The sequence below is a fragment of the Bos javanicus genome, chromosome 2 (genome assembly GCF_032452875.1).
Source record: "Bos javanicus breed banteng chromosome 2, ARS-OSU_banteng_1.0, whole genome shotgun sequence".
NCBI lineage: Eukaryota > Metazoa > Chordata > Mammalia > Artiodactyla > Bovidae > Bos > Bos javanicus.
In genome coordinates this window covers 73,324,879-73,352,334 of record NC_083869.1, presented here as the reverse complement: position 1 = coordinate 73,352,334, position 27,456 = coordinate 73,324,879, and the positions used below count along the sequence as shown (strand labels likewise).

Sequence of the window (27,456 nt, the reverse complement as noted above, 5' to 3'; positions counted from 1 at the left end):
ACCCTGTCCCCGCCTCTCATGGGCACGCCCCTGGTATTTTCAGTCTGGGGTCCTGCTGTTGGTTTCTAATAGGATACCTTTGCTTTGTTGAAAGATGTTTCCTCCAATTCTTCAGTTGCTAATAGATCATAGTCATAATCAAAAGTAGAAATGAGGGTTAAAGTTTTTATTTCCTTTCCTTCATTTCCACTGGCTAATTCACGCTGGTGCTGCGCCTTGTCACCTCATTTTCTTCCCTGGGATTCCCTTCTTCTCGGTGCCCTTTCCTACCCACACCTTTATTGTTCATAATTTCCCTTCCTCCATTCCCCAGAACAATCCAGGGCAGCCTCAACTATTTATTTTACAAATATCTCAGATGTTTATGATAAGGAGGGCACTTAAATTTTGTGATGGACATTTAGAGTGTTTCAGTTATGTTAAGATTTCTGGGGGTTGGCTGCTGTCAGCACACCCCAGCACCTGACGCCTGCACAGTCAAAAGAGCTTTCCGTCAAAGCTGGCCTAACACACTCACTGTGGTTAGCTGCCTGAGTGTCTGTCTGCCGTGTCGCGCCTGGGCAGGCCTTGGATCATCAGGCTTTGGCCTCCACGTTCTAGCATCTCTCCCAGCATCCTCCAGCTTCTCCTCTGCCGTCCTTTCCGTGGTGTGCCCTGCAACATCTGTCAGTTATAAACGCATTCCCTTATGTTCTTCATCTCCTCCTTCAGTCTGTAGAATATGTGTGTGTGTCTACCATTCTAGGAAGAAACAACCACCATCTTACTTGACCAGCAGAGTCTTCAGGCTGCCTTACTGAGTTTTGCCTGAGTCTTGCCACTGGGAGTTTCCTGCATTCTGTCTCAACTGACATCCCCATCACTCTTTGTTCCACGTGTCTGACCTCTCCTTCCATGAACTTGTGGATGGGTGCAGGAATTGCCAAAACCATCTTGATCTCATGTGACTTCTTATGTGATCAAGCCCTAATTGGCGAAGCTCTCTTCTTCACTGCCTTTTGTTGCCACCTCTGTTCTTTTCTCCTTCTTTTTTAAGTTTTTACTTTTTTGCTGCACCACAAGGCATGTTGAATCCTAGTTCCCTGACCACGGGTCAGACTCGTGCCCCCTGTATTGGAAGCACGGAGTCTTAACCACTGAACCACCAGGAATGTTCCGAGTCCTTCTTTTCTTCTAGCAACTCTTTTTCATCTACTTGGTAGATACCTCTGCCTGCAGTCCTTGCAGATATCAAGATACCCACCTCAGTCTTCCCTCTGCATGCTGTGTGTTCTCACGGGGAATTCTCCTTCATGTGGGTGTTCCCAGAGACTTCTGTGCACCCTGCATTGCCCTCGTGGGCTTCAAGCAGACCTGTGCCTGCAGCGTATTTATGTGTTGATACCCCATCAGGCACCTGCAGCTCAGCATGTCAGAAGCGATTCAGCTCCTTCTGCAGTCACACAGACCTCATGGTACGACCACCAGCTTTGCTGCTCAGCTCAAAACCTGCAATCTCTGCCCTCGTTATGCCCAGAGCCCTCTCTGCCTCCAGTTCATCCTCCCCATCTTTGCAAAGATGAGCGTGTAAAACTGCAGATATATCATTTCACACTCCTCTGTCCTCATCCCTTTCCTGCTTCCATCCCATCCCCTTCTTTTTTCCAAACTTTCAAATCTTGCAGTGATTCCCCAACACTTCAGGATGAAATTCCTAAGTTCTTACGATGCTTTGAACTTTTTTAAATCTCATGAGATGGTCATATAGACTTCTTAATTCCTAGGATAACCTCTGTCAGTGTGTTCATTGACTAACTGCTGGATTTGATTTGCTACTATTTTGAATTTCTTTCTCTTATAAGTGGGATTGGATGAGTTTCTTTAACTTTGCATGTGACTCTTGCCCAGTTTTGTAGTACAGTTTTGCTAACTTTTAGAGTGAGTTGGGACTCTTCTACCTCTCAATGCTAGCAGGTTTATGGATGGAGATATAATTTCTCACAGGGTGGAAAGGAAAAATGCTTTCTTCCAATTTGATGGCGGTGAAGTGAAGTGAAAGTTACTCAGTCATGTCTGACTCTTTGCGACCCCATGGACTATATAGTCCATGGACTTCTCTAGGCCAGAATACTAGAGTGGGTAGCCTTTCCGTTCTCCAGGGGATATTCCCAAATCAGGGATTGAACCAGGTCTCCCGCATTGCAGGCAGATTCTTTACTAGCTGAGCCACAAGGAAAGCCCAAGAATACTGGAGTGGGTAGCCTATCTCTTCTCCAGTGGATATTCTTGACCCAGGAATCAAACTGGGGTCTCCTGTATTGCAGGTGGATTCTTTACTAACTGAACTATCAGGGAAGCCTCTATGATGATGGTGAGCACAGCAATGTCACCAACAGGGACAATGCTATTTTGGACCCAGCACTCTAGTGAAGAAACAATCGCGAGGACAAATGAAACACTGCAGACCATACAAACCATTTTGCAGCTCACATGCCTACAGACCTTCTAACATTGGCCTTTGTCTATTTTGATTTGTCCCTTGGTTTGTCCTGCAAATACTCTTAAAATTAGGGGGAAAAGGACTATGTTAAAATATACATAACATAAAACTTAGCACATTAACTGCTTTTTTGGGAGTGGGCCACTCCCGTCAGGCTTATGGGATTGAACCTGGGCCACAGCAGCAAAAGTGCCAAGTCCCAACCACTAGACTGCCAGGGAATTCCCTCAACTGCTTTTAACTGTACAGCTTAGTGGCTTTAGGTGTATTCACAGGGATGTTCAACCATGACCATTACCCATCTCCAGAACCTTTTCATCAGCCCAAAAGGCATTCATTAAACAATAACTTTCCATTTCCCCTCCCATCAGCTGCTGCTAACTGCTACTTTACTTTCTTTCTGTTTTTCTTTAATTGAAGTATTGTTGATTTATAATAGTATGCAAGTGTCAGGGGTGTGTGTGTGTGTGTGTTTGGCTCAGTCGTGTGATCAGAGGTGTGTGTGTGTGTGTGTATGTGTGTGTGTTGGCTCAGTCGTGTGATCCCATGGCTTGTAACCTGCCAGGCTCCTCTGTCCATGGGATTTTCCAGGCAAGGATACTGGAGTGGGTTGCTATTTCCTACTCCAGGGGATCTTCTTGACTCAGGAAGACCCGCATCTCTTGCGTTCCCTGCCTTGGCAAGCAGATTCTTTACTACTGCCCCACCCGGGCATACGCAATTCTACTTGCTGTCTCTGAGAATTTGTCATTTCTTGGTACCTCCTATATACAGAAGCATACAGTATGTGTCCTTTTGTGTCTGGTGTATTTCACTTGTCTTAATGTTTGTAGGTGCTTTGAACATGATTTTTATCTCAGAATGAAGGGCAGGGTGTGTTTACTGTGTGTGGTTCCCTGTGCCCTACAGTTGAAATCGATTGCGTCAGTGATTCTCCCAGTCACCTGCAGAAGGCAGTATATTAGGTGTCACATCACAGATATATGCATGGAGTTTGAGGTGGTAACTTTCTTGCGGGCCCAAACCATGGTGGTGCCATGGTTTGAACCCAGTTTTGTCCGACTCCAAAGCCTACTTATGCTCTGTCTGCCACTTGGATCTCCACCTTAGCTTTGTACCCCACCCCATTCTGGGCTTCTGAAGGTGGAAATTTCTGCCGGGCTTGTCTTGAACTTTGTGGCTTGCACATCTTACTGCATGTGGTTCATATCTTGTCTACCTCCATCACAGTGACCTGAAAGCTTTCTCCTTGAGTTTAGACACAGGATGGCCATCAGGTACTCTGAGTAGTAGTTTTGCTGATAGGTACAGTTCAGTGAATTGATTTTCCATAAAATGTTCTTCAGATACGTAGCACAGTGGAAGCTTCGATTCCCAAGATCATTCTTAACAAAGCATCCTGAGCAGAGTGTGGTGGGATTTGGCTAGCTCTGAATGCTTCTTAAGTTTGAATCTGAAGAACCTGGGAATCCATCATTTTAACTTTCACTTCTCCCTTGATTGCAGTAAGATGCTTCCTAAGCCATGGGATCCTGGAAGGTTTCTCTGTGACCCACTGTTCCCTCATTTCCCATTCAGTTCAGTTCAGTCACTCAGTCGCGTCCAACTCTTTGCGACCCCGTGAATCGCAGCACGCTATGCCTCCTGTCCATCACCAGCTCCCGGAGTTCACTCAAACTCACGTCCATCCAGTTGGTAATGCTATCCAGCCATCTCATCCTCTGTCGTCCCCTTCTCCTCCCACCCTCAATCCTTCCCAGCATCAGGGTCTTTTCCAGTGAGTCAGCTCTTTGCATCAGGTGGCCAAAGTATTGGAGTTTCAGCTTCAACATCAGTCCTTCCAGTGAACTCTGTTAGAATGGACTGGTTGGATCTCCTTGCAGTCCAAGGGACTCTCAAGAGTCTTCTCCAACACCACAGTTCAAAAGCATCAATTCTTTGGTGCTCAGCTTTCTTCATAGTCCAATTCTCACATCCATACATGACAACTGGAAAAACCATAGCCTTGACTAGACGGACCTTTGTTGGCAGAGTAATATCTCTGCTTTTTAATATTCTGTCTAGATTGGTCATAACTTTCCTTCTAAGGAGTAAGCGTCTTTTAATTTCATGGCTGCAATCACCATCTGCAGTGATGTTGGAGCCCCAAAAGATAAAGTCTGACACTGTTTCCACTGTTTCCCCATCTATATCCCCTGAAGTGATGGAACCAGATGCCATGATCTTCGTTTTCTGAATGTTGAGCTTTAAGCCAACTTTTTCACTCTCCTCTTTCACTTTCTTCAAGAGGCTCTTTAGTTCTTCTTCACTTTCTTCCATAAGGGTGGTGTCATCTGCATATCTGAGGTTACTGATATTTCTCCCGGCAGTCTTGATTCCAGCTTGTGCTTCTTCCAGCCCAGTGTTTCTCATGATGTACTCTGCATATAAGTTAAATATGCAGGGTGACAATATACAGGCTTGACGTACTCCTTTTCCTATTTGGGGAAGCTAAGGGACGACAGAGGATGAGATGGCTGCATGGCACCACTGACTCGATGGACGTGAGTTTGAGTGAACTCCGGGAGTTGGTGACGGACAGGGAGGCCTGGCGTGCTGCAATTCATGGGGTTGCAAAGAGTTGGACACGACTGAGAGACTAAACTGAACTGAACTGAAAGCTTCTCGCTCTTGAGGCCGCTTTCACCTTTTAGATGACTGGGCTTCACAGTGGGTGCTGGGCAGGCCCTGGCACTGCACTAAGTGAGTTTTCTAAGTGAGAAATAAAGCAGATTGATGGGGTTCACTCCGTTATTCAACAAATAAGGTTCTGGGCTATAGCATTCAATAATTGGATACAAATTCTCTTCTTCATGAAGCTCATGTTTCACTTGGGAGAAAGAACCCATAAGCAAGTTAACTGAGTGAATTTTATAGACTACTGGGAAATGGAAAGAGCTGCTTTTTAGAAAAATACAGCCTGAGTGGGCCAAGGGCATGTGTACATGCCCACAATGTTCTTTAAGGTGGTCAGAGTGGGCCTGGCTGAGAACATGGCTTTGGGGCAGAGATGTGAGTGGGTGCTGGGATGGGGTGGGTGGCAGCCTTGGGGAATAGCATTTCAGGTAGAGAGAGTCTGGTGCAGAGAGGGGGCCCCATCTAGGGCAACGGAGGAGCAGCCAGGAGGCCGGTGAAGGGAGGGAGTGGCTGTCGGAAAGACGAGTTCCTGTGCAGCACTGGGAGGCATTGGCGGGTTCTCAGCAAAGGACTTGGTTAGCTTTTAGATGGACATCCTGGTCGTGTGGTGCGAGTAGAAGGAGAGGAACCCAGGATGGAGGGATACACACAGGGTCGCGTGACAGTACTTTTTACTGTCTGTGGTGTTGATTGGAGTGCACAGTTCATGCTGCTTTCATCAGGGTCCCCACAACCCAGGCTGCTGACTGGTACCAACCTGTAGCCTGTTAGGAACCAGGCCCCACGGCAGGGCGCGAATGAGTGAAGCTTCCCCCGCCACTCTCCATCACTTGCATTACTGCCTGAACCACCCCTACCTTTGGCAAATGTAGTGAATTCTTCGGTGATCCCATCATGGAAGATGATTTCTTCTTCATAGAAGAAGAAATGAAAGATTTCTTCCATGATGCAGAAAGATCTGAGTAGAGTTCTTTTAAATCTAGTAACTGATTTTTTTTTCAGCTTTACTAAAATATAATTTACATAACATTTATCTACTAGGTGTACAACTCAATTAGTTTTTAGTAAGTTTACAGAGTTGTACACCCATCACCACAATCCACCGTTAGAACTTTTCTCCATCACTCTAAAAGGTCCCTTGTATCCATTTATGGTCAGCCCCCATCCTCACCCCCAGCTGTAGGCAACCATTTATCTATTTTCTGTCTCTTGAGGATTTAGCTTTTCTGAGCCTTTCATATAAATGAAATCATACAATATATAGTCTTTATGTCTGATTTCTTTTATTTAGCATCCTCTTTTCAAGGTTCATGTATAACATAGCATCTGTCACTACGTTTGTTCCTCTTTATTGTTGAATGGTGAATGGTATTTAACTGAATGGATTACCACATTTTGTTTGTTTATTCATCAGCTGATGGATATTTGGATTATTACCACCTTTTGGCTATTAAGAATAATACCTACTTTTTCCAGAAGTGCAGCCATAGGCAGGCAGATGGTTCTCTGGAGTGAGTACACACGAGAATGATTTTAGTTTTGGGAGCATCTTTATAAACTTTATGTTCTTCCTTTGCCCTTTTGTAAGACTGATGGATTAATGAATATTATTTGAGCCAGATAATAGCCAAGTGACCTTTCCATTCCCTGTTTCCTTATCTGCGAAGTAAGGATATTTATAGGTGTAGTGCTTGGCACAGGGAATTGTAAGGATTAAGTAAGATAGTGAAGAGAATATGTGCAAGGAAATGGTTAATCTCCCCTATTACCCCGCCTACCCCACTCACGTTATCTCTGAGGAAGTGGTAGAGCTGAGAGAGACTATGTGAGGACCACCCTGCTTTCAGGAGTGTGTGGTCTTATTGGGGAGAGATGTGGAGTGCAGGTGAAGGAGCAGAGGCCAGGTGAACTCCTGGACCAGGCTAGCTGGGTGGGTTTCTCAGAAGAATTAGGACCTCGGCTTGGAGGAGGGGAGCAGGGAGGCTCCTAGAAGAGTCCGGGCAACTGGGAGAGCCATAGGCCTGGCTGGCTGGGGCTGGCTGGAAGAGATGGGGGTGGAGGTCGGCTTAGGGGCATACTGGGAGAATTGTAAAAGCCCATGTGGAACGCTTGGATCTGTGTTTACCACCTTGGGCAACCATGAATGTTTTGGTGCCTGATTTCATGTTTATGGGGTGGGTATAGATGAGGGATGTTGCAGATTTAGGGGTCTTTGGCCAGATTAGACCCATGAAATGTTTTTTTTTTTTTTTTGGAGGGGATTTCCCAGTCATTTAAATTCATGCAGACAATTCAGTTCAGTCACTCAGTTGTGTCTGACTCTTTGCGACCCCATGGACTGCAGCACACCAGGCTTCCCTGTCCATCACCAACCCCAGAGCTTACTCAAACTTATGTCCATTGAATCCGTGATGCCATCCAACCATCTCATCCTCTTGTCGTCTCCTTCTCCTCCTACTTTCAATCTTTCCCAGCATCAGGGTCTTTTCTGGTGAGTCAGTTCTTTGCATCAGGTGACCAAAATATTGGAGTTTCTGCTTCAGCATCAGTCCTTCCAGTGACTATTCAGGACTGATTTCCTTTAGGATGGACTGGTTGAATCTCTTTGCAATCCAAGGGACTCTGAAGAATCTTCTCCAACACCACAGTTCAAAAGCATCAATTCTTAGGCACTCAGCTTTCATTAGGAGAAGGCAATGGCAACCCACTCCAGTATTCTTGCCTGGAAAATCCCATGGACGGAGGAGCCTGGTAGGCTACAGTCCATGGGGTCGCAAAGAGTCTGACATGACAGAGCGACTTCACTTTCATTTTTCATTTTCATGTATTGGAGAAGGAAATGGCAACCCACTCCAGTATTCTTGCCTGGAGAATCCCAGGGACGGGGGAGCCTGGTGGGCTGCTGTCTATGGGGTCGCACAGAGTCGGACACAACTGAAGCAACTTAGCAGCAGCAGCAGCAACAGCTTTCATTATAGTCCACCTCTCACATCCATACATCACTACTGGAAAAACCAGAGCTCTGATTAGACGGACCTTTGTCAGCAAAGTAATGTCTCTGCTTTTTAATATGCTGTTTTGGTTGGTCATAGCTTTTCTTCCAAGGAGCAAGCGTCTTTTAATTTCATGGCTGCAGTCACCATCTGCAAATGATTTTGGAGCCCAAGAAGATAAAGTGTTTCACTGTTTCCATTGTTTCCCCATCTATTTGCCATGAAGTGAAAGAACCGGATGCCATGATCTTCGTTTTCTGGATGTTGAGTTTTAAGCCAGTTTTTTCACTATCTTCTTTTACTTTCATCAAGAGGCTTTTCAGTTCCTCTTCATTTCTGCCATAAGGGTGATGTCATCTGCATATCTGAGGTTATTGATATTTCTTCTGGTAATCTTGATTCCAGCTTGTGCTTCATTCACCCTGGCATTTCACATGATGTACTCTGCATATAAGTTAAATGATCAGGGTGACAATGTACAGCCTTGAAGTACTCCTTTCCCAATTTGGAACCAGTCTGTTGTCCCATGTCTCTTTCTACCTGTTGCTTCTTGACCTGCATACAGATTTCTGAGGAGGCAGGTAAGGTTGTCTGGTATTCCCATCTCTTGAAGGATTTTCCACAGTTTGTTGTGATCTACACAGTCAAAGGCTTTGGTGTAATCAATAAGCAGAAATAGATGTTTTTCTGGAATTTAATGGATGTTTGCAATTTGATCTCTGGTTCCTCTGCCTTTTCTAAATACAGCTTGACCATCTGGAAGTTCACGGTTCACATATTGCTGAAGCCTGGCTTGGAGAATTTTGAGCATTACTTTACTAGCATGTGAGATGAGTTCGATTATGTGGTAGTTTGAGCATTCTTTGGCATTGCCCTTCTTTGGGATTGGAATGAACACTGACCTTTTCCAGTCTTGTGGCCACTGCTGAGTTTCCAAATTTGTTGGCATATTGAGTGCAGCACTTTCACAGCATCATCTTTCCGGATTTGAAATAGCTCAACTGGCATTCCATCACCTCCACTAGCTTTGTTCCTAGTGATGCTTCCTAAGGCCCACTTGACTTCACATTCCAGGATGTCTGGTTCTAGGTGAGTGATCACACCATCATGGTTATCTGGGTCATGAAGATCTTTTTTGTATAGTTTTTCTGTATATTCTTGCCACCTCTTCTTAATGTCTTCTGTTTCTGTTAGATCCATACCATTTCTGTCCTTTATTGTCCCTATCTTTGCATGAAATGTTCCCTTGGTATCTCTCATTTTCTTGAACAGATATCTAGTCTTTCCCATTCTATTGTTTCCTCTATTTCTTTGCGTTGATCACTGAGAAAGGCTTTCTTATCTCTCCTTGCTCTGCTTTGGAACTCTGCATTCAGATGGGTATTATCTTCTTTACCTTTAGCTTCTCGTCTTTTGTCAGCTGTTTGTAAGGCCTCCTCAGACAACCGTTTTTCCTTTTTGCATTTCTTTTTCTTGGGGACAGTCTTGATCACTGCCTCCTGTACAATGTCATGAATTTCTGTCCATAGTTTTCAAATAGTTGCCAGTGTTTAAAATCTGGAGATCTGGCCACACTAACCTTGATTCTCACATAGGATCACATAAGCAGCACGCCTAGAGGAGTTCAGGTTTCCATGGTTACAAGGCTGCCTCATCTCTCCCTGCTGGAATTTGCCCCCAGTGGTCTGGAGCCGTGCTGGCCAGCATGGTAGCCATGTATGGCTATTGAAAGTTACATTAAGTAAATTAACGTGTTAAGGAAAATTTAAAATTCTTTTTCCCATTCACACGTCACTTGCTCAGTAGCCTCCTATAGTTGGTGGCTACTGATTTGGACAGTATAGATCTTGATGGAAAATTCCTTTCACTGCTGAAGATTGTATTGGACTGGTCCATATTTTTAAACAAAGGTTACTGACTGCCTTGAACTGTGTTAAACCCTGGTCTCCTGGCCTCACTAGGCCGTTAATGCTCTTGTGTAAAATGAAGTGCTTTGAGATGGATGATCTGAAGTTTCTTTCTTTTAAACTATTTTTTAATTTGTTTGGCTGCATCAGGTCTTAGTTGCAGCATGTGGGTCTAGTTCCTTGACCAGGGATTGAAGCTGGCTCCCCTGCACTGGCAGCATGGAGTCTTAGCCACTCCACCACTAGGGAAGTCCCTGAAGTTTCTTCCTAATGGTAAGACCCCAGTATGTGGGCAACAACAGTAACAAGCCTATCACTTCATTAGTCCCATTAATCTAATATCAATTATTTATATTTTGTGCTCAAAAACTCTCTGGAGGCCATTCCAGAAGAGGGATTTAAATTGTAAGCTGCTCGGTGGCATCTGGTTGGCCTGGGTGTCCCAGGACTCCCTGGGTGGTGCTTTGAAGGACAGCAAGTTTGGGTGAATAATTCTCCAGTGTCACATGAATACACAGGGTCATTGACTTTTATCACTCTGTTCTTGAGTATATGTGTTGTGCTCTTATTCTTGAAATTGAAAATGATCACATTGTAAGAGTTCCGTTAATTTCCTCCTTACTTAATAAGGTTGCAGTGTAGAGTCTTACAATAACAACAAAAAGAAAAAAATGTCTAGAGTGAGCATCCTGTAGCACCTTAGGGCACCTAGCACATTAAGGTAAAAATAATGCTGGGGACTCCTTGGTGGTCCAGTGATTAGGTCACCTTGCTTCCAGTGCAGGGGGCGCAGGTTGTATCCCCAGTTGAGGAAGTAAGATCCTGCAAGCCACATGGCGTGGCAAAAAAAACAAAGTGGGCATCAAGTGTACAGTGTGTGTTCTTTTGGAGAACTCATCCTAAGGCGGTAACGTGTTGAAGTCTGTATTCATTGAAGTATTGATGAAAATAATGACTGTTGGTAGGGGCTTGGCAGATTGGTCCAGTGATCCTGTTGCTTGTATACAACAGGATATCCAGCCACTGAAGGTGGGGTTGTAGATCGCTATGTATTGATTTGGGGCTAATTCCATGGCATATGAACCCATTTATATAAAATTCATAGCACACACACGTGCATATGCGTGCATGCAAGATGTCTTGAGGGACAGTCATCAGAATATTGGTACTTGGGGGGCTTCCCTGGTGGTCCAGTGTTAAGACTATGCTTCTACTGTAGGGGCCTTGGGTCCAACTTATTATCCTGCATGCCTCATGGTGTGGCTAAAAGAAAAAGAAGAAGAGGACTATCGACAGTTGGGTGATGAGATTTCAGGCCCCTCACTTTCTTCTTTGGGGTTACGACCCCCCGCCCCGGTACTGTTCCTCTCTTTCCTCAAGGGGCTGTGCTTTGTTGTTTTTGTTATTTTCAAAGCGTTGCTCTCGAGACTTCCCTGGTGGTCCATTGGTTAAAAATCCACCTGCCAATTTAGGCAAGACAGGTTCGATCCCTGGTCTGGAAAGATCCCACATACCATGGAGCGACTAAGCCTGTGGACCACGACTACTGAGCCTGCACTGCACTCTAAAGCCCGTGAGTCACAACCACTGAGCCCATGTGCCACACTTGTTGAAGCCCTTGCACCCTAGAGCACGCATGGCATAGCAGGAGAAGCCACTGCAACTAAAGAATAGCCCCTGCAAAGACCCAGCACAGCCAGAAATTTAAAAAAAAAAAAAAATGTGCTGCTCTCATAAAGAAGGGAACAGACACTTACTGAGTGCTTACAGCATGTAAGGCATTTTGCTAAAACTTTTAACCCTCTTGTGCACTCTTTGAGGTAAACGTGATTATTCTGACTTCATGAATGAAGCATGTGAGGTCTGGAGATTGAGCATCTCTGCTGGACAGTAGATGTGGATCTGTGCTCACAACGCCCTTGGACTTTTTCCTGTTTGGGGCATTATCAGAGCATCAGACATGTTTGGAGCTGAGACCAGCTCTATCTCTGGCATTGGCAGAGGAGAGATGTGACCTGCTTAAGGTCTTCAGCTAGCTAGAGAAAGACAAAGAAGACTAAAAAATGGGGTTTTGTGATATTGTGATTATGCTGTAGTGAGATTGACCTTGATCAAGTCAGGAGGCTTTTCTTTTTCAGTTCAATTACTGTTGACTTTATTACCTTAGGTAAGTCTCTTTACCTCTTTTTAAATTTTCCTTATTTTCAAAATAAGGGTAATACATTCCACACCTCAGATTATTTTAAGATTATTCAGATTCATCCAAAAGTACCTTAAAAACAATAAAGTATAATATGAGTGCAATATAATTCTGTTACTCCAGCTAATCCAGCCTTCCATGACTCAGGAAGTGACCTGTTCTTCCTTGTCTCTTATGGACATTTTTTTTTTTTTTTGAGAAAAAAATGAAATATTTCTTTCTCTATCATTAAATGGATCTCATTGTGGAGAGAGAACTGTGGTAGATTGCATTTTGGGGCTTTGACTTGTAGTTTGTAAGTAAGTAAGGTACTTGGACAAGAGGTCCCAGCCACTTGTCACAGACTTACATGTAGGTAGAGTGGTCCAGGTCACTCCCACTTTTATAGTTTTAAAAACCTTAAAAATAATTGGAACTATATATAGAAAGTGTGCAGTGTACAAAGGTACAGTTTAATGAGTTGTCCTGAAGCTAACAGCTGTTTGATTGCTCCTCAGGACAAGAATTGGAGTACTGCCAGTGCCCCCAGAGTTACCACTCTCCTAACATTCGTGGCGTCGCTCTTTTGCTCTTCTTTTTAGTTTTATTGTCTAAATATGCAGCTTAAAATTAGAGTTTATGTTTGTATATATTTGGCATCTGGCATTTTCACTCACTGTTGGATATATCTGTATTGTTGAGGGTAGCTTTGACTCACTTATTTTGATTGTTTATTGTTCTTCCTAGCATGAAAACCACAACTTTCACATTCTACAGTAGATGGGCATCTGGATTTCTAGTTTTTGGCTGTTATGGATGGGGCTGCTCTGAGCATTTTTGTGCATTTCACCTTTTGTACCTGTGCGTGCATTTCTGTTGGGCATATGCCTGGCAGAAGAGGGAGAAGGGGGCGACAGAGGATGAAATGTTTGGATGGCATCACTGACTCAATGGACATGAGTTTGAGTAAACTCTGGGAACTGGTGATGGGCAGGGAAGCCTGGTGTGCTCCAGTCCATGGGGTTGCAGAGGGTCAGACATGACTGAGCGACTGAACTGAGCTGATGACTAGCAGTGGGGTAGCTGTGTATATACTTCACATTTGGGAGCTAAACCAAGATGTTTTCTGAAGTGTTGGTTTTACCAGGTTATATTCCTCCCAGCACGTGTGAGAGGTTCCACGGTAACACGTTCTTGTCAACACTTGGTCTGTGGGTCTTTAATTTTAGCCATGCAGGGAGTATGTAGTAGTCTCATTATATTTTATTGGGTTGGCCAAAAAGTTCATTTGTGATTTTCCATAAGATCTTACAGAAAAACCAAAATGAACTTTTTGGCCAGTCCAGTAACTTGTGTTTCTCTGACAAGTAATCGAGGTTGAACAACTTTTCATATATTTATGAACAAAAGATATAAAATATTTTGCCCATTTTTCTACTGGGTTGTCTGTTGATTGGGCTTGTAGATGATCTCTGTGTATCCCAGAATCAAGCCTGTTGTTGTTTATTTGTTTTATTAATATTGTTTTCCAATATGTCTTGACTTGCCTTTTACTTTCTTAGGATGTTTCAGTGTAACATGGTCCCTGATTTTAACGTGGTCCTGTGCATGGATTTCTCTTTTAATGGATTATTGTCTGTTGTGTCCTGAAGCTGTTTTCTGATGTCACTTTTTGAAAGCTTTATTGTGTTGTTTTCCACACTTAAATCTGTAACCAGGAGTTCATTTTTATGTATGGGTTGAGAAAGAAGTCAGTTGCTTTTTTATTCCAGATGGATATCAGAGCTTTTTTATTCCAGATGGATATCAGTTGACCCGGGATTCTTAGTCCAGTGTAACGCCTACTTTGTCATAAAGAAAGGGCCCATCTATGCACTAGTCTGTTTCTGTCTTCTCTTCTGTAGGAAATCTTGATTTTCTGTGGGAGTGAGTTTTACCATCTTGTGTCCTGCCCTTTGCATTTCCACATAGATTTGGAATCAGCTTGTGAACTTCCTAAAGATAAATTACAGTTGGAATTTTGAGTGAAATTTTGTATGTAGATCAATTTGGGAAAAATGGAAATTTTGCAATATTGATTATTCCAACCTGTAGTTTCTCCCTCCATTTATTTTAATCATTTTTAATTTTTTTATTAGTCTGTAGCTTTGGGAGCAGAGAATTATTTTGGCTAGATTTATTCTTAGGTGTTAATTTTTATGCGATCAAAAATGGAAACTTGAAAAATTTCCTTTCTGACTTACTGTTAGTGTAGAAAAGTAGTTGAATTTTTTTTTTTTCCTTTTTGGTATATTGACTTTGTATTAATCAGTCTTGCTAAACTCACTTACAGTATACCTGTAGATCTTCTTGATTTTCTACTTATAATTTGACAATTTTGCTTCTTCTCTGTGAGTTTTATACCTTTCATTTTTTCCCTTGCCATAAAGCTTTAGCGAGGACCTTAGATACAGTGTTGAAAAGAAGATGCAGAATGGACTTTTTGGTCCTGTTCCCCATATCAAAGCGTAAGCTTTCAGTATTTCATCAATTATGATGTTCAGTTTGACCCTTGAATTAAAATCTGGCTATTTCTACCATTTAGCTGTTGGGAATAATGCAGCTCAGAATGTGATTGTTCAAGTAGTTATTGGAATCTTTGTTTTTATTTATTTGGGGTTTATATCTAAAAGTGGAATTGCTGGATCACATGGTAATTCTGTGTTTAATTTTTGGGGGAGCTCCTATACCATTTTCCACAGTGACTGTACCAACTGTACATTCCTACCAACAATGCATGCATAGAGTCCCAGTTTCCCCACATTCTCACCAACACTTGTTGTTTTCTGTTTTTTGTTTTTGTATTTTGGGGGATACTAGTGACCCAGATGGGCATCAGCTCTTGCTTCTGGTCTCTTGCTGACCTCTTCTTTTGAATCCATTGAAACTTATTATTCTGTTTTCTCTATGCTTAGTCTCTTATCTACTGTTTTGAATTTTCCATCCTTTTGTTTCTCTGGGCTTCATTCTGGAATTTTTCTGCAGACTTACTTTCCCATTAATTCCCTTTTCATCTGTGTCTAGTGTGTTTTTAAGTCCATCCATCCAGTACTTAATTTTGGACATTGCATTGTTTGGTTCTTTTAAAAATTTGTGTCACTTTTCGAAAGTAATCCCGTCTCCCCCTTATTTTAATCTTAAGTATTTTGTCTTCTTATACATAGTAAGAATTATTCTGCTTCTAATTATTCTCACGTGGATCTTCATTTCTGCAAGTTTCCGTTTATAGGTGTCCTGTGTGCCTGATTATCTTTGGTTGTGCTTTGGACATTGTGTTTGAGAATTTTTTATAGAAGTAAATTGAGGACTAAACTAGAATTATGTTCTCTCCGTCCAGAAATGATTTGTGCTTTTATCTTCCAGGGGTTTTAGGGCATCAGCAATCTAATAAAATCATTTATATCTGCTGTCAGGGATTGGTATTTTTCTAGGTCACCCAGTTTCTTGAAAATTGGTCTGCAGTACATCTGAAGGCTGTTTTATTTCCAGTTCACTCTCCAAATGTATAGCATTTGGATTTCCAACCCAAAGTGTAGGGGGTTGTTTGAGAATGTATGTTCTAGATCCAAGTGGTTATCACAAGTAATTCTCAGTGTCTTGTTGCCCCTTTCCAGTGTATAAACAGCCCTGGACTCTCTCTGGATTTTAGTTTTCTTATGTTGTTTTGTGACTTGGCAGTTTTTCTGTGCCTTCTTAGTTCTCCAGTGTTTCCAAGCAGATGTACTTTTATGTGAAATTCCGCATTTGTAGTTGTTTTTAGCATGAGGGGTGGCCTGAGTTAGTTATTACCTCCTTTTAAAAGTTATAGGATAAAGGAACTATGTTAGCCCTTGAACACATCTGTTCCAAACCTAATTCATTACTAGTTAGTAAAGTAGGGGTTTATTATCACTTACCATGAATCCAGTATCATGCTGTGCATTAGGGAAGTTTCAAGGAAATACCAGGCATGGTATTCCTTACATTCAAGGACATTTAGCTGGGGACACAAACATAAACTTAAAATTAGATCGAATATTGAAGGAGACAAGGGTCATGAAGGATTGCTGGTTTAGTGAAAACTATGGATAGAGTGAGAGGTGTGAGCTGACCCTCTCTCTGCCTGGCCATCTTCCCATGGTGGGCACAGTGCCCTGGCACTCCCTGCTGTACATTGCAGCTCTTCTTTTGCTCCTGCACTGTATTTAAGACGCGTCTGAGGCCCTTCTGGAGCTGCTTCCCCTGCCCCCTCCCAAGTCCTCAGGCTCCAGCTGTTCCACTCTTCCCACCTTCACGCCTCACTCTTCTCTCTGCTGGGAGGTCTTCTCTTCCTTTGGTGTGAGGCCAATTCTTCACAGCTTATTAGCCTTGTGCAGTGCAAGCCCTCCTGAAAACCTCCCCTGCCAGCCCAGGCCCTCTCCCCAGGAATCCTAGGCGTGGCCTCCGTTGATCTGAATCAGTACATTTGGCCCCTGCACTGGCAGTGACCATGGTTTGGGGCTAACAACTATCATGTGGGTCATCTGGCCCTTTCCATGCACCAAGCACTATTTCAAGCACTTCATGTGCACACAGTGACCTTCACTGTAGCTGTTACTGTGTCCCCATTTAACAGGTCAGAAAACTGAGGTACAGAGAGGCTTCACAGCTCCTAATTAGAGTTGTCTTCTGAGCAATGACTTTGTTCATCTCTCCCTTTCTTCAGTAGGGAAATGAGAATGTAGAAGAAGGGCCTGAACTGTGAAGATAAACATTTGTGGGTTGGCTCTCCTTTCCTGCCCCCACTGGGGCCGTGACTAAGGGTGAAGTAGACAAGTGTATGTGGGGTGATTTGTTTTTCTGTGAAGGTGCCTGGGACTGTGCTCTGCCCTCTCCATCCCAGGTCCCTGGGGCTTGCTGCATCCATCAGCCTTGTCTTCCGGAGCAGTCTCTGGACGCCCCCAGTCTGTTTGGGTGGGAATTTTGGGGAACGTTGCTGCCTAGGATTTAGTCAGGCCTGCTCTGCTCAGACCTGCCAGTAAACCTCCATCTTGAAAAAGTTTAAAGTTTGTTTTCCCGAATTCCACAAGTGGGTAAACTGACATGGGCTGTCATATTTGAAAAGACCATAGTCCTCTTACATCACAGTCTTGTGGGAGTTCTGAAGGGATGTGGTGAGAACTGAAGCCCGTTATTAATATTTCTGTAATGAATAGCACTCCCCCCTCCAACTGGTGGTGCACCCAGACACATGCTTAGGATTTCATCAGGGAAAAGCCAGTTCCTAATAATTGAGAGTTTGCTCTTTTTTTGAAAAAATAAACTTAAATTTTTAGGACAGTTTTGGATTTACGGAAAAATTGCAAAGGTAGTAGAGTCCCCAATGTATCTATCCCACATCGAGCCTCCCCATCATATATCATTGTTAATAAAGCAATATTGATAGGTTGTGATTAACTGAAGTCCGTAGTTTAGTCAAATCTTTTAAAATTTTATCTAATGTCCGTTGTCTATTCTAGGCTTCCATCTAGGATTTGTTGTTTTGGTTGCTAAGTCATGTACAACTCTTTTGTGACCCCCCTGGACTGTAGCCCACCATGGGATTTCCCAGGCAAGAAGACTGAAGTGGGTTGCCATTTCCTCCTTCAGGGAATCTTCTCAACCCGGAAATCTAACCTGCATCTCTTGCATTGGCAGGCATGACCTAGGAAGCTCACACTCTATCTAATTGTCTCCTAGGCTTCTCTTGGCAGTGACAAGGAAGAAGGAAATTTAACTTTCCTTCTTTTTGCTGACTTTGAGGGTTTTGAGATGTATTGGTAAGATATTTTGTAGGCTGTCCCTCTATGGGAATCTGATATTGTTATTAGACTGGGCTTGTGGGTCTTCAAGCTAAGGATCACAGACCTAAAGCCCCGGTTTATCACATACCAAGCATACACACCTCCAGCCTGATAGGTTGTTGATGTTGACCTTGATGATCTGGCTGAGGTACCAATACCCTTTGTCAAGCTTTTCCCACTGTACTATTACTCCTCCTACTCTTTAGCTACTCCCCCTACTCTTTAGAGCTTTGGAAGGAAATGAATGTGTGATTCCTCATCTTCTGTAGCTCATAAATGAAGTCATTAAAGTGGTTTTTTTTTTTTTTTTTTACTGTTATAGGCTTTAAAAAAAACCTGTAACAAAACAATGCTCTCTTTATACAAAAATTTAAAAATTATGCCCTTTTAATATCTTTAAGTCACCAATCCCTTAGAAGGACAGTATGTGTATTGCGGTTATTATTGGGCAAATTTTGATTCCTTTGTTTTGAAACAGTGACTTTAAAGCTGAATAGAAAAGCCTGCTGTTTTTACTTGTCGCACAAGGACGAGTTGGCGGGGTGGGGGGGTTAAGAATCACGTTACTGTGTAAAAGAGAACACAACTGAAAGTGAAAGTGAAGTCGCTCAGTTGTGTCCGACTCTGCGACCCCATGGACTGTAGCCTACCATGCTCCTCCGCCCAGGGGATTTTCCAGGCGGTATCATTGCCTTCTCCGGAGGATCTTTCTGACCCAGGGATCGAACCAGTGTCTCCCGCACTGTAGGCAGACCCTGTACCATTTGAGCAAGCAGGGAAATCACAGTACGGTACCTGTGTTTTTTACAATTAGGTGCGAGCACGTGCCCCGTGCGGTGTGTTACTTGCTCAGTGGTGTCCGACTCTGTAATTCCACGGACTATATGTAGTCAGCTAGGCTCTTTCGTTTACTGGATTCTCAAGATTAGGAGTACTGGAGGCTACTAACAACTTCTGCAATCCCGGCGCCAGAAGGAGACAAAGAAACAGTAAGGGTTTAGCTAGTATTTCATTGGGAAAGCGTGTGGGTTGTGAAAACTCAGAACTCTGTTCTGTCAGCTCGAAGCGCCACCTAGGGATTTTCTTACTAGTACTACATCTCACATTTTAAGAAACTGTCTTTATAACAAACAAATCGTGGAAAAAGAGATTTTTCTTTTTTCCAAAAATTGCACCGTGATAAAGCTGCGCTTTAGCCGGTGCGGGCGTGTTGCATAGGTGTTAGCAGTACTGTCCTCACTAAGCGTTCATCGGACAGTAGCGCAACCCCAAGAAAAGGATGGTTGGCAGAAGCTTCGCGCGAGGCGCGAGTAGCAGGCGCCAACACTGGGTAAGCTTGTGGCGACCAATTCACCAGTGCCGCCGCAGCCGCCCGGCAGCCGGTGAACCTCCGCTGATCACGGCTTCCGAAGCTCGCCCCAAAACTTTGTTTTCGGAGGCTCGGAAGGTCACAAAGAGGCCGTTCAGTGGTACCCAGAAGGCTACGCGCCAGCCGCGAGCTGATTTGCATACGCGCGCCCTGACGGGGCGGGGCCTCGGCGGGAGCTCCCGCCCTCCTGGGCTGGCGCTCGGAGCCGGCTCGCGGTGTCGGTGTTTGAGTAGCGTCTAGCAGAAGACTCTGGTGTTAGCTCTGTAAACCGCCCTTTCGGACAAGAGCGGCCCTCTTCCTGATACCCACCTTCACCCTCGGGTCGGCGCTCGCTCGGGCTCCCGGGCTGCGTCTGAGCCAGAGATGCGGGGGCGTGCCTGCAACTGGCGGGCGAGGGCGCCGAGCCCCGCGTGGGCCGCTGACGAGAACCCGCTGTTTGTTGTTGCAGGTGGTTCTCCTGGGCATGGACATCCTGTCCGCGCTGGTCACCCGGCTGCAGGATCGGTTCAAGGCGCAGATCGGTACAGGTGAGCTCTCTCCTCCTCCCATCTCGGCCTTCACTGGGTCTCCCCACACCCTGCACTTGGCTGTACCCACCCCATAGCCAGCCCTCGTTCAGCCCCCCACCTTTTCTTTCTAGCCCCCCTCTCCCCGGCTCGCCCCCACCTCCTCCTGCATGTGTAGATGCTGCACCGCTGCCCTTGCTCCCCTCGTGGGCACGCCTGGATCTGCCGCCTCCGCGCACCTGCTGGCATCCCCCCCAACCCCCGCCCCCTTTCCATACCTTTCTGCTGTCTTTTTCCATCTTCCTGTTCTAGTACTAGCTATTACTTTTATTTCTTATGCCAATTAGCCATCATGCTGTGGTGCCAACCAAACCCTGTTTGCCTCTGACCCTTCTCTTGGAGAGCCATTGCCTTTTCTCTTTGAGAGTCTTAGAGATCCGACGCAGCTGTATTTTTAAACAGTTTATTGTTACTACGACCGTTTTCACTTTGGTTGTCAGTGTCATTTCAAGTGTGTGGTAAACGACCACTTTTATTTTGAAGGGAAAATAGTGTCAGAATAATGAAATAAAAATAACATCAGGTTTCAAAGGTTAAGAGACGATTTTATTCCCAATCTCTGGGCATTCATAATAACAAAACAAGCCCTAACCCTTTCCTTTTAGCATTTCTCGTTACAACAGGTACACATATATTTGTGAATTTCTGTTAACTTTCTGGTCAATGTGCACGTTTAGGTAAAGTCATGAGCTCTTCCCACTCTGCCATAAACCGTGTATCCGCAAATAAAAATCCCTCTTACTTTTATTAACTTGATTACTTAATACCAAATAGATGAATTGTTCAGGGTTATTTTCTGTAAAAGAAATTTCTAATAGACTTTTAGAAGAAGCAAAGTGAGTTGACCTCTGACATCCAAGTGCCCTTGGAACAGCAGCGATAGCCCACCCAAGCTGTGGGGAGGAAGGGCAGGCAGAGAGCTGCATTCTGTCTGATGAGCATGCAGAGATGTTATGTAAAATGAAAAGCAGACTGAGCCTTAAGTGTCTGTTCTTCCACCCCCAAGCAGATGCACTGGGGCCTCTCTCTCTTACCTGGATTTCCTTTTGTGTTGACTCTTTCCTGCCTAGGTCGTCCATCGACATCCATTTTAATAACATTCCAGCAGCTTAGAAACACATTGGGAACTTCCCAGAGGAAGGTGGCATAAGGAAGAAGACAAATAGAGTGTCCATGCAAAGGATTTTTGCAAATTCTCATTGTAGCTCCCATGAATTTGAGCAGGAGGAGATTTATAGGGGTTGGTGCTTGATGTGCATCATAGAGTGATATGCATCATTTAGGTCAGGATTTTGAGATATCTTGTTAATTGAAATACCCACAGTTGGGGACTTCAGGCCACCAGAGTATGTTTTCATTTGATCAAGTTGCATTTTAATTTCCAGTGCTGCCGAGTTTAATAGACAGACTGGGAGATGCTAAAGACTCTGTGAGGGAGCAAGACCAGGCCCTGCTGCTGAAGATCATGGATCAGGCTGCTAATCCCCAGGTGAGACTGGGGTGTTCCTGCAAAATGTCCATGGGTTTCAGAGAAAAAAAAATTATGGTATTTCATCTAGCCCCACTTTCCCCCCATAGGATATTTACAGAGGGTGTGCCTTTGAATAAACTAGTGAACTTAACATGGGTATGGAGTGCTTGGTTTAATTTCTTAGACTCAAGCTCATTTATGTAATTGACTCTTTGTGTCTCTGAAAAGATGCAGCTGTGATGTCAGGGCCATCAGCAGCCTGGCTGCAGCCCTGGCCCATGTCTGCTGGTGAGCTGGGCTGCTGGGACAGACAGCCAGGGATACAGCTCTGTCTTACCTATCCAGCAGACCATTGTTGGGGGGTGGGGCAGGGTGAGACAGTGTGAAGAGAAACTTTCCCAGGGAAGGTAAAACCTAGACTAATTTGGGAAGCAGAGCAGGTTAGCACAGGGGTGGGCACAGCTCTTCTGGCCAAGAGAGCAGCGTTGAGTAAGTGACCTTTGGTAAGTCACCGAGCCTCTTCTGCTTCATTTTCCTCACCCAGTAACTGAGGACAGTCCCACCTCTTTTTCAGGGTTGTCGGGAAAATTAAATGCAATTACATAAAGGAATGTATTTTGAAAGGTTTTAGCTTGGTATAGAAACCTATGCTACCATTTTCCAAAAAGCTCCCCAGAGGGCTAGTGGAAGCGGGGAGGGATATGGCACCTGTTGTGAGGTTCCTGCCCTGGGGGCCCCTGGCTTGGATGGGCTGCAGCAGCCTCCTCCTCTCCTCTCCCCCCCTTACCTCTGCTGTCTGCAGTACGTGTGGGACCGGATGCTGGGCGGCTTCAAGCACAAGAACTTTCGCACCCGGGAAGGCACGTGTCTCTGCCTCGTGGCCACCCTCAACGCGTAAGTCTGGGTGGGGCCTGAGGGCTTCCTTGGCCAAGCTTTTGTGTTTGTAACTTTTAACTTTGAAATCATCGTATATTTATAGGAAGATGTAGAGAAGTGTCCTGGGAGGTGCCTCGTACCCACCCACTGTCTTGCGAGTCTGTAGTGCAGGGTCCAGACCAGGAAGTCGGTGTTGATATGAGCTTGTTCAGGTTCCTCCAGTGACACACGTGTGTTCTGTGTGTGCCCAACTCTGTCATGAGTGCAGCTCCAGATAACTCGCTGCCACGTTCATGGGCAGACCTGTACCTCACCCCAGCCCTCTCACATTGCTGTTCTAGCCAGTCCCCAACGTCTGCCAGCCAGTCACCTGTTCTCCAGCTCTGAGATTTTATTAAGAATGTTATATGAATGGAATCACACAGAATGTGACCCTTTGAGATCAACTTTGTTTGTTTTCCTCACAGCATAATTCCCTTGAGATTGCATATATGCTGTGGCTGAACAGTTCATTGCTTTTTATTGCCAAGTAGAATTCCCCGGTATAGATGTATCATAATGTATTTAACCATTTACCTGTTGAATACTTCCAGTTTTGGGTTATTATAAATAAAACTGTTATAAATACATGTACCAGTTTCTGCCTGAACAGAAGTTATCATTTATTTTGGGTGAGTGCCCGAGAGTGCAATTGCTGGATCATTTATCAGGTTTGTTTTTAGTTTTTAAGAGAAGCTCTTAGCTATTTTCTATAGTTGTCTGTACTGTTATACATTCCCACTATCAGTGGTTGAATGATGTAGTTTCTTCAGAAACTAGCGTTGAATGTTATCACTGTCTTTAATTTTAACCATTTTGGTATGCAAGTAGTCCATGTCATTGTGGTTTTGCTTCCTTAATGACTGTTGACGTTTTAAAATTAAAAATTACAGATCACCTTTCCTGATTATGAAAGTATTACTGTATATGTCACAGAAAATCTGCATGAAGAAGAAAGTGATCATTGTCTATAATTCTGCTACCTTCAGATAATCACTGTTAAAATGTAGCATTTTGTTCCAGACTTTAGAGTTTTTTTATTTTTTTAAAAACAAAATGGATAGTGTAATGTTTACATTACTTGGTAGATTCTTTCCCCTCTTAATGTGCTAGATTTTTCAGGGTCATTAATTATGGCGTATGTCTGAAGCTTTTAAAAAATGTTTCTAGCCTTTGATAACAGTTGTTTCACTTATTTATCCTAAGGGAGTAATCCGAGGGTAGTCAAAGAGAGTTGTATTGAGAGAGCATGTCTGTGGCTGCGCTTATGGTGGTGAACAGTTGCCAGTAGCTTAGTTATTCTTCAACAGGGCAGTGTCCTCTCAGCCGTTCGTTGCAGCGTTTTCATCAAGCGGTCATTACCTGATGTAACGGTCTGTTGTAGCAGAGAACTGCAAACGCTGCAGGGAGAGGGAGAGGGTTAGCGGAGGGCTCCAGGGACCTGCCTGGTAGCACAGTGAGTCAGGCAGAGTAGGAACCATCATGGGACAAATAGTGATGCCAGCACGGTGGAACCCCACTGGGCCAGGCTCCGGCTTCGGCTTGGAGGGACACCAAGTGCAGGGGAGACTTGTGAGACGCACTCACAGTCTTGGACTCTGTGCAGAGGGCTTTTGGGCGTGTGTTTATTTTAGAAGCACGTAAGGGAGGATAAGGAGTGAGCCTTGGTGAGAGATAGTGGTGGGGGTAGGGGAGGTGGCCTTCTGTCTTCTGTTTTCACCACCAGTAAAGCATTCCTTTTGTTTTCAGCTCTGGAGCTCATACGTTAACACTAAGCAAGATCGTGCCACATATATGTAACCTACTAGGAGATCCCAACAGCCAGGTGAGTGTATTTAGCAAGAAAGGAAAATCGTTGGTTTCACAGAGTGAAGGTGCATTTTGGTGATGTGTGGGTTGCAATTATTGGGTTAGTGCCCAGTAGTGCCCAATATCTGGTGTCTTGGGTAGACCTGGGAGCCACTCTGCTCTTCTCTCCAGGTCGGGATGGGACCCCCATTAGCCTGTAAAGTGACATCATCCAGACCAGCCTCCAAGAGAAGGACACTGTGGTCACCATCTGTGTAGCCAGAGAGGTGGGCATGGGGGAGGGAGCAGTGACCCCCTCCCAGAGAGGGAGAGGTGGGCTGTACAGGGCATGGGGGCACTTCTCAGAGGTGATGGAAAGGTGCCATGTTTCGCTTTGGGTGGTGGCCACACTGGTGCCCCATTGATGTTTTATGTAAATTAAAACAAAAACTGAAAAACAGCAAAATATCACTTCCCTAGTGTCAGGGCAGGTGGGGGCGGTGTTGGTGAGCGGTGAGCCCAGCTCAGAAGCACTGTTCCTCTCTAGGTCACTCCTAGTGTCATCAAGGGCCCTGGCTGTCGCCTTAGCTCACACAGCCGCTTAGATAAAGGGGCTTAACATGGGACAGTGACTTACAGAAGTGTACACTTTGACCCTTGAACAGTATGGGTTCAGAGCACACAGGTCCACCTTCAGGCTGAGGTTCATAGGATACACTGCTATACTGCATGGACCCTGGTAATCTGGATCCAAGGAGGCTGAACCACGCATGCGTGGAGGGTTGGCGCCCTGACCCCCGCCTTGTCCAGGGGTCGAATGTACGCTGGGAACAACGTCTCAGTTTCAGCCTTGACTGGCAGCAACTGAAGTGCACTCCATGGACAAGTCTGCATTCCTCTCGCTGCCCCCAGCTCAGCTCCGAGGGCCCAGGGTCTGAACACTTCTGCCCTCTCCTCCTTCCATGTCTCTGCCCTTTATCCCTACATTCCTGCCTCCTTTCTGGGGCTCTGCTGTGCTGCCCATTCCTGCTCGATGCTGGGCTATGCTGGTCTCTCTCGCCTGCACCCACTCTCTTCTTTCTATTCATCCTCTACCCAACCTTTATTGAGAACACTTGACATTGGAAATGTGATTTTCAGATATTTTTATTTTTTGAATTATGCTTTATTGTGCAACATTAATGTAAAAATACCAGAATCTACTTTTTAAAAAGATTCTAACTTACCAAATGAACTGTTTTGCCTTTTTGCCCCCTTAATGTCTTGTCTCTACTTTGTTTTCTGTGGGAAAAATAATTTCTGCAGGCTATACTCTGAGGCTGTGACTGCTGCTACATGGTGTCCTGTCCTTCTGTAGAGCAGGAACGCCAGCCGGGCTGGCTGAGGCGCTTTGTTCCTCATTCACGTGCTTACCTGGTGGCTCAGAAAGTAAAGGGGGAAGGAAATGGCAGCCCACTCCAGTATTCTTGCCTAGAGAATCCCGTGGACAGAGGAGCCTGGTGGGCCACTGTCCACAGGGTCGCACAGAGTCAGACATGACTGAAGCGACTTAGCATGCATGCATGCGTTGGAGACAGAAATGGCAACCCACTCCAATATTCTTGCCTGGAGAATCCCAGGGACAGAGGAGCCTGGTGGGCTGCCATCTATGGGGTCGCACAGAGTCAGATACGACTGAAGCAACTTGGTGGCGGCAGCAGCAGACAGTAAAGAATCTGCCACAATGTGGGAGACCTGGGTTCAGTCCCTGGGTTGGGAAGATCCCCTGGAGGAGGGCATGGCAATCCACTCCAGTATTCTTGCCTGGAGAATCCCATGGACAGAGGAGCCTGGCAGGCTGTAGTCCACGTTGTTGCAAAAAGTCAGACACAACTAAGCCACTAAGCGCAGCACAGGTGCTTACTCTGGTCTGACAGGTGATGTGAGTATTCACGCTGGGCCTGGGAGACAGAATGGGGGTCGGTGAGGCCGGGTTCAGCGAGCAGTCATTGGCCATCTGGAGTAGACAGCATCTGTAGCCAGAGTTTCCCACACTGAGTTTCCCACACTGAGCATCCGAGGAGCCTGTGTGTTCACATCTACCTGAGGAGGGTTTCTCTGTACGTGAGCGAGTGTGTGCAGACACACAGGCCCAAGGGCCTTATCGCCACCCCTGGGGATGCCACCTGCTCCCCCGACACCAACCCCCCCAAGTTGTCCCTCCTCCTGGGGGTGTCTGTCCATGTGCTTGTGCTCCTGACTTTACTTGCGTTTTCTTGTCCGTTTTTCCTGCTAGTCTCTAAACCATCAAGGTCCAGATTACCCTGTCTCCTCTTTATCATCCCAGGACTGTGTGGATTCTCCAGAGCTGTTTGCATGACTTTTCCCTCTTAGTTGTGGACATCTCAGGCTGTTGAGGACAGTTGTATCTTCCTGGTGCTGTCACTGCACTGGGTGCCTAGCATTATGGTCAGCTTCCATCCAGCTCTCAGTCCTTTGGTGGTGGTGGTATGTGTGTGTGTGGGTGGGGTGGGGTGGGGTGGGGTGTGGTGGGGTGGGGTGGGGGGGGTGGTTAGAGGGCTCTGCATGGTCCCGCACGTGGCTCCTCACGTCAGTGGGATTTAACTTTAAGGTGAGCCCTGTAGACACTCCTGCTCCAGAGGATGTGAGTCCTTTGATTGTGGTCTCACTGTACAGTGACCCAGCTCCTCAGAGTGGACCCCACACACAGGCTCTGTGTGGCTTAGAATGCTTTTGGCTGCTGAAAGGAATTCAGTCAGGAGAGCAGCGGGGACAATGTATTATCCCCTGTAAAGGGGGCCCGAGGGAGGGAGGCTGCAGGGCTTGTTAGCAGTTGTGTGATGTCCCCGGGCCTGTGCGTGCCTCGTCTTCTGCTGGGCTGCCCACCCCTAGAGCTTTCTTCTCTGCAGCTCTGCTCATAGGCCTGGCACGGGTGTAGTCCAGCTATATGTGTGTCCAGCCCTCCTGGCAGATGAAAATGTGGTGCTCCTCTGTCCCTGTCGTGTTTTCAGCTTTTTTATATCGAAAGGTTCACATTTAGGTAAAGTGGAGAGAGGGTTGTACTGCACCCCCTTGTGCCATCACGCAGCCTCAGCAGCGGACCTCTCAAGGCCAGTTTACTTTCATCACTTTTGCTCCCCCACCCCATCATTTGGAAGCAGAATGCATTGAATGGATGATTTTGAAGGAAGTCTTAGACATCAGGTGATTTAGTTCTTGACTACTCCGAAAGGAACGGGCTCCCCACCTAATCTTGACACCACTGTTGCTTCC

The 27,456-nt window shown here is 45.2% G+C and overlaps 1 protein-coding gene and 1 non-coding gene across 19 annotated transcripts in view; one reads left to right on the top strand and one right to left on the bottom strand.

The window, feature by feature from the left end:
* Positions 1–27,456, top strand: part of CLASP1 (cytoplasmic linker associated protein 1) — a 273,353-nt gene that overhangs the window by 79,115 nt on the left and 166,782 nt on the right. For all 18 annotated transcript variants that reach the window (XM_061440036.1, XM_061440038.1, XM_061440042.1 and 15 more), the window contains 4 exons: positions 19,892–19,970; positions 21,395–21,498; positions 22,283–22,374; positions 24,145–24,220. In XM_061440036.1, the coding sequence (XP_061296020.1) occupies positions 19,892–19,970; positions 21,395–21,498; positions 22,283–22,374; positions 24,145–24,220 (351 nt within the window). The remainder of the gene's footprint in view (positions 1–19,891; positions 19,971–21,394; positions 21,499–22,282; positions 22,375–24,144; positions 24,221–27,456) is intronic.
* Positions 19,233–19,358, bottom strand: LOC133236313 (U4atac minor spliceosomal RNA). The gene has a single exon (XR_009732834.1). It is a non-coding gene; the product is annotated as a U4atac minor spliceosomal RNA (small nuclear RNA).